Source organism: Idiotropiscis lumnitzeri, chromosome 1 (genome assembly GCF_059441095.1).
Source record: "Idiotropiscis lumnitzeri isolate Australia: NSW breed Sydney's pygmy pipehorse chromosome 1, RoL_Ilum_1.0, whole genome shotgun sequence".
NCBI classification, from domain to species: domain Eukaryota; kingdom Metazoa; phylum Chordata; class Actinopteri; order Syngnathiformes; family Syngnathidae; genus Idiotropiscis; species Idiotropiscis lumnitzeri.
The window spans coordinates 25,207,215-25,220,048 of NC_142391.1; the positions used below are offsets into that span (position 1 = coordinate 25,207,215).

Genomic DNA, 12,834 nt, shown 5'->3' on the forward strand with positions numbered 1-12,834 from the left:
TGCACATGTGTTTTGGGTGGGGGTGGGTGGGCTTCAGTCCTTATGTGCAGTCTGACCCCACAGGGAGCCTTGGTGCTGCAGTGTCAAACTCATTTTTGTCGCTTGTTATGGTCTCCCTCAGAGGGCCCCCATTGACTGCCAAAAATATGGAATTGCATCATCCTATGATCACATTCACAAAATTTCACTTACATTGCTTGCTATTTTTATTGCACATCCTATTATTACAGTCACACAATTACACTTACATCGCTAGCTATTTTTATTGCAAGTTAATTTATGATCATTTAATTTATTATCAGAAGTCATGGGGAAAGGGTTGGATGTGGCAAATCAAAAAGTGTTAAGATTTAACCTTCAATACAAATTTTCTGCCAAAATTAAAAGTATAAATCCATTTAACAAGAATATGCTTCATGTTAGCCCCTCAAAGTTTGTCTTATTTGGCCTCATAAAGTGATGTGGTGGGCCAGATCTGGCTCCCGGGCCTTGAATTAGACACCAGTGCCATAATGCAACCATCCTGAAATCGAATGAAAATCGAAATTAGTAATTTTGGTACTCTTTCCTTACCAAGCTGGTCTGAATATGATTATTTTGAATGAGAATAACATGTGTTAAAACCCACTAAAAAGCAAGAACAAATGCTTCTCTTTCTAAATGCCCATTATTGTCTTTTTTGCCAACAGATGATTCCAAATATAAAGCAGATCCTGTGGTTGTATTGTCTCTGTGAAGCAGCAACTGCAAGCGGTAGGTTTCAAACCGGCTTCCTGAATGCTGCCCTCGGGCACTGCCCTTTCTGCCTACTCATCCATTGAGCTCTACTCTTGCCTTTGTCTGTCTCTCATTCATGTTGGCAAGGTCACATTTAGCTGTGGGCTACTGAGTGACGTGAATTAAAGTTACAAATCCTTTTTTAAACTACTGATATCAAACATAAAGCCCGTGAGCCAAAATCGGCCTTCCACATGGTTGAAACTGGCCCACAGGAAGAATTTGATAGTTAAAAATATACTGCAGCATCCCTGCAGTTATATGGTGAGTTAATTTAATTTTGTCGGTGAGGCAGTGAATGTGTTTGGCAGAGTCCTGACTTATGATTGGATGAGGAAGCCAGGATAGTTAATTAAGTTTACATTTTGTTCAGATACTTTTATCACTATATATGAAATCAAAGGGGAAAACGGAATCCTTTTGTTTTTTGGATCAGAACACTTTCCCTACCAGCTCAGCCAATCAGAACACAGTATTGCCACGGTTATATATAAATAGCTCACACTTTACTTTACTGATTATTTGAATTTATGTTAGATGACAAATTACTTAAACAGTGAGTCCACATGACATAAAAATTACTGGTTTGGCCAATACTTTGTTGGAAGTAATGTTTTGGGGAAAAGTTTTTATTTAAAAAAATAAATAAACATATGTTCTTTATGGTTCTCATTTAAAAACAAATGTAATGATTTGTACAGTTGCATGCAATACTTTTTTGGGGGGTTTGTTTTCCTTTGGATTTGCTTTTATTTATATATATATATATATATATATATATATATATATATATATATATATATATATATATATATATTTATTATTTTTTTTAATTAGTTTTTTACATTTACAACACATTTTATTGGCTGTTGTACCCTACACATAGACTATAGGAATAATCTCAATGGTGATATTTCATTCATTTTCTGCAATATTTCCATGAATTTAAAAAGCGCCAATGGAGCAATCCTTGAAAAAAAAAAAAAAATCTATTTTCTGTCTATAGGAAATATAAAATGCAGGTTAATTATGTCATAATTTCTCTGGTCTGGCCCGCTTGACATCAAATTAGGCGGTGTGTGGCCCTTGAACTGCAATCCAATAATTTTGACACCCCTGCTTTAAACCAACCTGTGAAAGCTTTCTCAAGGTGATAGTGTGTCCTAAGACCTTTACACCTGGGGAACCCGCTGGCCACCTAGGCTCTCCTTTGCCCCTGGTGTCTGTCTGTCTCTGAGTACGGAGGGACACCTTTCAATTAAAGTGAGTTCTCTGTCTGGAAACAACAGCTGGTTTCACCTCTTATCCAAATAAGGCCCTCTGTTAAAACGCGCACACTCATGCCTCGAAGGCAGTCCCACCGCAGTTTCCAGCCTACGTTATGCGTCTTCAATACTCTCCCACTCCCCTTAGCCCCACTCGCAACCCCTTTGAGGGGAAAAAAAAGAGGAAGCAAATTCCCTCCTCAACACGTGAGTCAGTGTGATTCAGCTTGTTGCCATGTTGTGTTTAGTTGTATGTGTACTGAGATACAGTTAGCAAGGGCATTGGAACAGTCACCCTACCCTGTCTGGTTCAGGACAACGCTTCTTTTAGTGGTTTTTATTTATTTTACTTTTACTAATGTAGCAGTTCTCAGACTTTTTTGTATTAAAATGCAGTTGCGTAGTAGCCCAGAAAGTTTATAAATAGACTGAGGTTTTAATCTTTAAAAATTGTATTTAATCATCATTGTAAGCCACTGTAACATTAAGGCCCCATCTACGCAGAAATGTGATTTAGTTTATCTGCAATGTTTTCGTTCCCTTTTTTTTGTGATCTGTTTCACATTTCATCCACACTGAGCTCGCATTTTTGGAGTCCAAAAACTCTCATTTTACAACCTGGTCCAGGAGTGGATAGATCTCAAACGATGCTATGGTTTTTCCTGTTCCATGTTCGTGTTCTGACACCGCCAACCACTGTAACAACAACAACAACGACAATGCTGGATCAAAGTGTTGGATCTTCTTATTTCAAATCATCAAGGTCATTTTTGGACTGCATAGCATTTTTTACTTGCAGCGAAATGAGTTGCAAACACGCGAGCCAGAACCCCGCACCCATACTGCACACTGTGTAGTCCATCTAAAATTGGGCATAATTTAGAAGATGAAGTGTGACTTTCCAAGGGTAATTTTCAGACCCATGATGTTTCTGACAGTTTGGGTGGCTTTCTCATCCACTGTCAATGCAAGGAAGTCAGGCAATAGTACATCGTCATACCTTTACTGGTGTAATAGCTCATCGCTGGTGTGGTAGCCCTTAAATATTTATTCCTTGAAGAATGACTACTCCTTCAGCTAAACCAAAACAAAACTGAAGTAAATGTTTTTGGCAATAAAGGAAAGAGGTGTGGTCTTGGTCAACACTTGGAGTCGCTAGCTCCAAAAACCAAAGACCAAGTCCAAAATCTTGTGTTGCTGATAGACTCGGACCGATGTTCAGTCATCATATCAAATCAATCACGAACACAGCCTTTTAACAACGAAAGAACATATTCAGACTGTAGAATTGCATGCCCCATGCAAAGCAGTGGAAGCCATGACCATGCTTTTATCTCCAGTAGACTTGAGTATTATAATGGTGTTCTGGATGGACTTACTCAAAAGAGCATCGAAGAGCTGCAGCTCTTTTAAAATGCTGCAGCTCGGGTTCTGACAAGAACAACGAGATCAGCCCTAAAGACTAGATATTAATAATGGATTTTAAAATTCTGCTACTGGTCTAGAAATCACTGAATGGTTTGGGTTCTGAATACATTAAAGAAATGCTAATTAAATAGAAACCCAGTAGGGCTCTGAGGTCTGCAGGGTACGTTAGCGTGTTGACTGTATATTGGGGACCAGAAATAGATTACAGATACGACAGTAAATCCCTATTTTTCTTGTATGGTGACGAGTATACATGAATTCTTTTTGTTTTTTCTTCCCTTTCAGTCTCCAACACATTATCAATCATCAAGCCAGTGATTGGTTCCCTCTCCGGGAAGGTTACCCTTCCGTGTTTCTTCTCAACTATTCCAACCTCGTCACCAGTCAACCCGAACGCCACCGCCGTTTTTTCCAAAGACTACTTACGCATCAAATGGAGCAAAATAGAGGGAGAAGTCGAGTCAACAGTGTTAGTGGCACAAAATGGGATCATCAAGATCGGTTCCAACTACAGGAACCGAGTAGCTGTGCCCAGTCACCCCGAGGATGTGGGGGATGCCTCGTTGACAGTGGTCAAGCTGCTTGCTCGTGATGCAGGCACGTATCGCTGTGAGGTCATGTACGGCATAGAGGACACCCACGATACTGTGAACCTCAATGTTGATGGTAAGATGATTCTTTTGTGCTTACTCTGGAATTTTACAAAAAAACAGTGATATAAGTGCTAAATGTATGTGCATGGACATTTTGTCGATCCGTGTTTAGAATTGATGGCAATTACCTTGAGATCTATGGACCTTCCAACTAAGGTCCTCTGTTTGCTTACCGTTGATACAGTGATTGTATAGTTCAAATGAAAATTTACCCAAACAAATGTTTTAAAAAAAAAATGGTGTTCTTAAAGATGGAATACATTAAACTTAAAAGTTAAATACAACTGAACTGAGGTAATAGTGACCACACATGGAGATCTAAATGTTGCCATGTTGGCAATTTTGCAAATAGTGTATCCAAAGCAATCACCTGCTAAAGCTCCACCATTGCAACACTTCTGAAACATGATCCCTTTTTTTCCCATTCATCTATCATCCCATTCAAATGAGCTTTGAATAATGATTGTTAGTGGAACATAACAAGCAAGCCAAAATATATTGTGTAGTTGGCCCATGTTTATTATCTGCAATGTGTTTTCACTTAGAGAGAACTCATGTTTAGAGGGTGTCGAAAACAAGGGTGGGATGACTGTATCATAGACGATCTCCACAACCTGTTTTATGGCTGCTAATAATCTGTGCTTGCTTATCGTCAAGGTTGTTCCACTCAACGCATCACTTGGATATTTCAATGAATCAACTCCATCCTGGTTCTAGCTCATCATGCTATTTAGTTAGTTGATTACGTTTTTGCGTCCAGGTGTCGTCTTTCACTACCGGGCCAACACCAGCAGGTACATGTTGGACTACGAAAAGGCTGTCCAAGCATGCCACAACATCGACGCAACCATCGCCACGTACGACCAACTAAAAGCGGCCTACGAGGATGGTTTCGATCAGTGTGATGCTGGTTGGATTGCCGACCAAACAGTCAGGTGTGTTGTACTTCAAATCTGTCTGTCTAATAATTACATTTCTTGACATTTGAACCTATATCAGAGCGATAAAATGGATCTTCCATCACTTGCATCTATCTACAGATACCCGATCATAAACCCTAGAAAGGGCTGCTATGGCAACCTACTGAATAAACCTGGAGTGAGGTCATATGGAACCAGGAGACCCACAGAAACTTATGATGTTTACTGTTATGTGGACAAACTTTACGGTAAGACAAAATCGAACTTTCACGCAAAGCTTATGAAACCAACGTTGACATTCACTCTTTGTCGCTGTAATGGGGCCAATGTAAAAAAAAGTGATAATGAAGTGAAAGTATCATGAATTGCTTTTGATGATCCTCGCGCCATGTTTTTCTTATTGCACATTTTCCAGACTGTAACTGCTGACAAGCTCAATTTAACTCTCAACAGATCCTATTATTATGACAGTTGAAATCTTTGCCCAGTCTCCTTTCACTTGTTCATTTTGCTGGTGTTTCTATTAATCAGTTCACATATTCCATTACAACATTTAATATCAGGCTTATTTAACTGTATTCAACAAATTCATGTGCAGTCATTTAGAATGACATTTGCATCATTAGTGTGAACAGATGCACACGGCGGTGTCAGCCAGAGAGCAAAACCCAACCCAACAGCCAGCAAACAATTTGCTTTGTTTAAACAAGTTCACGTATTGCTTGGTGGACAGAATTTCTATTTTCAAAGTCCAACTCGAAGGGTGAAAATCGTGAAGAAAATCTAATCTTAAAGTTACTAAACAACCCTTGTGGACTTCCCATGCGTCATGCTTTAAGGATGGGCGACATTCCTTGGGTGGACGTCAATGCCACTGTAAATCAAAGGAATTAATATATAAAAGGATTGGTTGAAATGTTACACCCTGGACTAAATGGAAACATGTTTTCAACCCGTTGTTAACTTTAGTACTGCCGCTTGACGAAGACCTAGAAGCAAGAGTGTCGCATTGTCTCTCAATGAGAAGAACATTGACAAGAACACTGACCCAACATGTGCACCAGGATGTTTAGACACGATAGTTGTAGCTTTCAGCTATATAAAGCTAATAGTGTGAATTCATAGCAGTAATATGGAGTGCAATCCAAAAATTAAAAATAATAAAAATAAAAATAAAGTAGCAGGTACCGTGATGCATGGAGGTATTTTCATTAGGTCTAGTCATTGCTGTAGATTTGATCGAGTAGTTGACTGAGTCAAACGCTTGTGAACCTTGTGGACATTTATTATCGGCCCAACGCATAATATAACAGTTTTTTTTTTTTCCCGATTGTTTTTGAGAAAAGCGCCATCATTCAGCCAATTTAGTGCTACTAAAGAGATCGCGTCACAATAAGCAGCAGCTCGGTAGCTCTTAGGCAATTCTTCAAAAAAGCGGCTTCACATTTGTTTAATGTCACTCGCAGTTAAAGTTTACTGTCAAACTAAACATGAAGTAATGAGAATTACATGTTGGGTATTTAAAACAACCTCAGAAACTTTGGCTTAGGAACGCCCGCTTACAAACAGCGTCACGATGCTATAACCCTTTAAGCATTAGATTAGTAAACACAAAAGGTGGAGCAACACAAATGGACAGTATATACAATACTCACAAACATATTCTTTGTACGCTGTTAAGACAATTATGAAAATTAATATTACTGCACTTTACTGAGTAATTATTTTTCATTTATGTATAATACTGCGCCCTTGTGGCCAGGGTGAAGTTTTCAACAGATGCAGCATTATAAATTGAAGCGAAAAAAAAAAAAAGCTTAGTTTTTACATTTTTGGGTGTTTTTCAAAAATGACAGTATCGTAGAGTACTAATTTTCTTTAAAAAGCACAAAACATTTTTGGAGGCGAGACTGGAACAAACATCCATGATATGCTATAGCAGCAGTGTTTTTTTCCCCCCTCATTTTTCCATGTTTTTTGTCAACCCTTTGTTGCAATTCATTCCAGGTGACGTGTTCTACGCGCCTGTGTCCCAGAAAATGACTTTTGAAGAAGCAAAGGAAGAATGTCAGAAAAGAAATAGCAAGCTGGCAACTCCCGGCCAGCTTCACGCTGCGTGGCGACGAGGTCTCGACAAGTGTGACTACGGCTGGCTTTCAGACGGCAGTGCTCGACATCCAGTTTCTGTACCCAAAATTCAGTGCGGCGGAGGCCTACTGGGGGTCAGAACCATGTATCGCTATCGGAACCAAACCGGATTCCCAGAACCGACGACGCAACTCGGAGCTTACTGTTTTAAAGGTGAGCACATCATGTTGAGCGGGTGTGATGAGTCTCATGGAACACGGCGTTACCTGTCGGGTGGCCCTTGACAACATCCTGTGTTCATATTTGGCTTTCATTGCAAACTGGGATTGAGGGCGCAGACGTTTTTGTGAAACGGTCCAGACGATGATCTCATTTTCTCTTCAGTCCCCACCCTTTCACTTTTTTCCTATACATTCTTATGTCGGTACAAAACAACACGTTTTCCTCTATTTGTTTTAGCTTTGTCAGTTTCTGATACTTGAGTTTCAACAAGGCTAGCCTTAATTATAAAGTATTTAATTAAAAAAAAAAGAAAAAAAAAAGGAAGCATTTATTTTGATGATGGACCAGCCTTAGCCTTCTTAGTATGCAGTGTCCAGTTGACCTCATTTTCTTGAGCTGTTGCTGCCCAAATTAGCCGAGGGGAGGGGTAAGGGTGACAACCTGTTTACCTAAAAATTATGGTCTGACCGGCCGTTACTTTAATTGGAGGATTAATGGTCAAGATTTTTTCCTGAGAGCCTGAATTTTTTCTTCTTTTATATATATATATATATATATATATATATATACATCTTCAGTACCGCTTCTCCTCACTAGGGTCGCGGGGGTGCTGGAGCCTATCCCAGCTATCTTTGGGCAGTAGGCGGGGGACACCCTGAACTGGTTGCCAGCCAATTGCAGGGCACACAGAGACGAACAACCATCCGCGCTCACACTCATACCTAGGGGCAATTTAGAGTGTTCAATCGGCCTGCCATGCATGTTTTTGGAATGTGTGAGGAAACCGGAGTACCCGGAGGAAACCTACGCAAGCACGGGGAGAACATGCAAACTCCACACAGGATGGCCGGAGCCGGGATCGAACCCACGTCAGATGCTGTCTCTCACTGTGAGGCCATCGTGCTAACCAGTCGTCCACTGTGCCGCCCATATATCTATATATATCTATATATGTCTATATATATCTATCTATATATATATATATCTATCTATATATATATATATATATATATATATATATATATATATATATATATATCTATATATTTAATTCTGATTCTGGTTATCCTACAACAACCCATTGATTGAACTTAATCACATTCATGCTCTCGAGTACTATTCAAACACTGCTCAATTCTCTTTTGGTGTAGCGTCCATGTCAGAGAGTTGATTCATTTCAATTGTGACATGTCTTATGTGATCTCAGGGCCAGTCCCATTGAAAAGATTCAAGTATGCGTACAAGTAAGGCCATTGTTGTGCCACGAGAAGAGAAGTGACGATGGCAATACATCTGTGACACTTCGTGCTTCACTGGAAGTTAGCAGACTGGGACAATTCTTAACTAATCAGCATCCTCGGGGCAAAGCAAACAACTGATGATCGGCTCCTTTTGGAGAGGCAGCAGAATTCCCTCACCTGTCAGCCCTTTTAGGCTCACTATCTTACTCCCTTTTTGCCTTTCTCCCTTCATTTCCGCTGTCAGACTTTTTCGCTCCATCATCCTCACTCGTACTTATCAGAGCAGACATTTGGATAATGGACAAAGCTACTGCTGGACTTCTAAATTCAGTCATCCTCGGTGACCCTTGACCTGGCCTTTCCGTCTTTACAAATGAGAGCTCGGGCAGATAAGCCGTCCCCTGCCTGGCCATTTAGTGCTCTGAAGAAGTCCAACTCTCGCGGTGATAAGTCCCCGCGGAGTTCAGAGGGCACGCAAACAGCCCAACCTCTCCTCCCCGCTGTGTGTTCCATGTCGCCTCATTCAGCCATTTGTATTTACGCCCCCATCTGAGTGCTTTTCAAGTACCCTTCCTTGGTGGGACCCACTGCATCATTTCCTGCCTTCCCACTCACAGCCATATGTCACCAAACAAATTATTACGAAAACAAAACAAAAAAGGAATAGTAATGTGAAATATGGAGACCAAATGAAAATAAGAGTTCAGTTTTAAACTTTAAAATACCCTTCCCCCACACAACTTGTAATCACATTGAATCAGATTGAAACACATTCTAAACATATTTCAACTCCAAAAGTGTGTTATTTTTAGTAAATATTTTAAGAACAATGAAGTGAAATGGATAATTTCCTGCAGCTAGACAAGACAGAAGCTCTGGATTTGCCAGGGCGGTGCATTGGGAAAAAGGGTGCAATTGCAATCTGATTGGTTCCTGCGTCAGGAATAGCAACAGCTCAAATCATTCAGTGAGATAATGCGCTCTCTTTGAAAGCTGCCTCTGTTTTCCTGTTTGGAAAAATCGTGTCTTACATCAGTGATGGTTTCACGAGGATGGAGCAACGGTATGTGTATGTTAAGAGCTGTGTTTACACAAGTTATGTGTCATTGAGGAAATCTCTCTCAAGACTTTACTTTTCATGCATGAGTCAAGGCGTACAAGTAATGGGAGGACATTTCGGAACATCAAAATTAGGGGTGAGCAATTAATTTTCCAAAGGGGCCACATGAAAAACAGGAATGACTGCCACTTTGTTTGCAGGATATTAGCTTCATAAGCTTTATAATTAGGATCTATAAATGGTGAACTAAATGATAAGTGGTCATTAAAATGATATCTTTACACTTTTAAAAATGCTAATGTAAATTTTGTGCAACAGCCGCCCACTTATATTAGCCATAGTCAGGACTTCAAGTCAATTCTCCCAAAAATGTTTTCCCTTTGTAGTGTTGGTTCACTGATTCAGTGTATCTGTCTGGTTGTCGGATTCTTTTGTTGAGCAACTTTTATGCCGTACCATATAAAAGCCGCCTTGGTCATGTATGACCATTAATTTGTAGTTGTGCTTGTATTTGACAACCGTGAAGAAAAGCTGAAAGGTTCAAGCACTAATGAATTGTGGAAAGAGTTTACGCAGCAAAGGGCCTGGTTTGGTCTAAATGTTTATGTACTGATCACAAATGTTTAGAGAATTTGAGTTCTTATTCAAACTGGGTCCATTGTGTATCTGCAGCAATATTAATCAATAATATTGACACATTACCCATCAGTCCACCAATTTGACGACCACTTGTTATTCTTATTCTTGAGAGACGGAATAACCAACAGATTACACTTAAGAGAGCGTGTCCCTTTCAAATACCTCTCGTGTAATTTTGCCAAAAGATTTGTTGTCTAATATTTATAATGTGTGTATTTTACAGGAAGGAAAGTGATGATCAACCAAACTTCTTTTGTGGACGTTTCTGTGATCAATGTCACAAGCACCACCTTCAGTTCTTACACTCTTCCTTTACTTGAGGAGAGTACGGTTAGTCAAACCCGACCTTCTGAAGTTGGAACAGAGGCTGAAGTGGACAGAGTTCCCACAGAACCTCCATCTATGTTTTCTACAAGTATGGTTCCACCACGGCCTACTCCAACAGGCAAAGAAGAGAAGTTATTTACCACAGTGGCACCGACCATTATGGAGGACCATGAAGACATTGATGATCTAAATCCAGTCGACTTTGATTTCGATGACTTTGAACATGAGAATGTGACATTTCCGTATCGTGGCGACACATTGCCGGGGCTCCACATCTCAACAGGAACTACTGACACGGCAGATTCAGTGTCCGAAGCAATGAAAGAGCTAGACGATCATTCGGTGATTGAGATCAACACCATTGAAACTGATGACGTACTCCACAATGCCTCTCCTAGCACCGAGCCCATGTTTGCCAAGGGGGAAACAGAGGAAACCATTGTGAATTCTAATCTCACTGACGCAGCCACAGACGTTGAAAGTGAAAAAGTTTTCAATTCGTTAAAAACAACAACAATTGACTCAACACCACCATTCCCAATCTATGATGGCAACACTGATGAGATAGAGACAGACTTACTTGTCGAAGCACTTCCACCCGCTGTCACAGGACCATCACAGGACCTCTTGCTCAGCACAGATGTGACGGACACCCCTACCACCACTGTCATTCCCACCAGCACCACATTTGTGTGTGACACCAAGCCTGCTGGCCCTGAGGTGGGCATCAGCACCAGCACTCCATCACCACTGGAAACTACCACACAGAACAAAGTCCTAATAGAGCATGTCGCGACACCAGAAGAAAGCCTGTTTTCAACCGGGACAGGCGTTCCCATGCTCATCGAAGGTGTGACGTCAGATGATGCGTCGACAAGTGTCTTTGATGAGTCCACCGATCAAGTGTCGCAGCAAAGTGGGGATACCCTCACACCGGTTGATACTACAGAAAGCCTTGATGCTGAGTTCTTCACAATCGCTCCGGTGCCGTCCATTTCAACAGAGAGCAGCAGCCGCATCGGCCCGGAAGCAACAGTCACAAAGGAATCATCCATTGAAGAGACCACTGTCGTGAAGAAGCAGAATACATCAGGTAAGACTCACCAACACAACCTTTAGCCTCGGAGGTGTTAAGTACCCCCTCCAATGCTGAACAAATCATTGCAGAATCTTTACTGTCACCCTTCACTTTCTCTTGGACTTGGATCTTATAGTAGATGTTGTTTTCTATGCCTTGTTTTGTTACTGCGCAGAAAGCAAATGTTTATGAAATCTGTTTGTAGCTTTCTCCAAGCTCAATGAATAGGTAAGATGTTTTCAGATGGGTTCTTCGCTTTGTCAATTGGTACAATTAGGCCAAATTCCAATAGCCCCCTTACGTCTCGTCTTATCCATTCCCTGTTAAAATGCGCGATCGCGACAACCGAGACGTGTCCCAATTCTCCTTAAAATTTTGAGCTAGAGTCACAGACAAGGGGCGCATGGCCCTTCAGCATAAAGACAGACCCCGACCTCCCTAGATTACACCCCCTTGGCAACAAATACAATGTATGCAGAAATGACATCAACGATTGAGAAGAAGCAGGAAACACATAAATGTAAGTAATATATTTTGGATTTTCATGGTAGTGATACACGTGCTTTTAGCAGATGTTCTATGCTTTGCTGCAATGAAGTGTTTTGAGTTGTGGGTTGAAACGTTCTCGATAGAGCTGGCTGTCGGACCAAGCAACAATGCTAGAAGCCAGGTAGCACAGTACTGTTGCTTCTGAAATTGGTTTTCATACTAATGAAACTCGAGATTTCATTAGATATTTGTAGATTATTGTAATTAGCAATGTTTTAAAAGTTGTTGCTTGATGATCGCTGGCACGCGGTCTGGGCTAACAGCATCGAGGCAAGGCTGCTTCTACGTTTTTGTCATCCACCGTTTCGCCTCCATTCAGAACAACTTGTGGATCAGAAGCTCACGTGCGAAAGAGCAGGTGCATCCCTTCTCCCTACTGTAATTCAGGATCTTCCACAGCTACTAACATTTCCACAGTGACTTCAACAATGACACAATGGATTTCTCGGTTAGAAAAGTCAGTCATCTATGATTTATTGCTCATTTGGCTTCCTTGGAAACGGCAATGGTTCTTCCCGCTTGGTGTGTTTAATGGAACACTAGCAGTCAGTTTCCAGTTGCTGTATGTAAAGTATGTCTGTGTGTAC

The 12,834-nt window shown here is 40.8% G+C and overlaps 1 protein-coding gene across 1 annotated transcript in view; it reads left to right on the forward strand.

Annotated features, from left to right (window-relative positions):
* Positions 1-689: 689 nt before the first annotated feature.
* LOC148343942 (uncharacterized) overlaps positions 690-12,834 on the forward strand; it is a 34,707-nt gene continuing 22,562 nt past the window's right edge. The window contains exons 1-6 of the mRNA XM_088303914.1: positions 690-753; positions 3,756-4,136; positions 4,884-5,058; positions 5,164-5,291; positions 7,051-7,344; positions 10,517-11,713. Coding sequence (XP_088160040.1) covers positions 690-753; positions 3,756-4,136; positions 4,884-5,058; positions 5,164-5,291; positions 7,051-7,344; positions 10,517-11,713 — 2,239 coding nt within the window. The remainder of the gene's footprint in view (positions 754-3,755; positions 4,137-4,883; positions 5,059-5,163; positions 5,292-7,050; positions 7,345-10,516; positions 11,714-12,834) is intronic.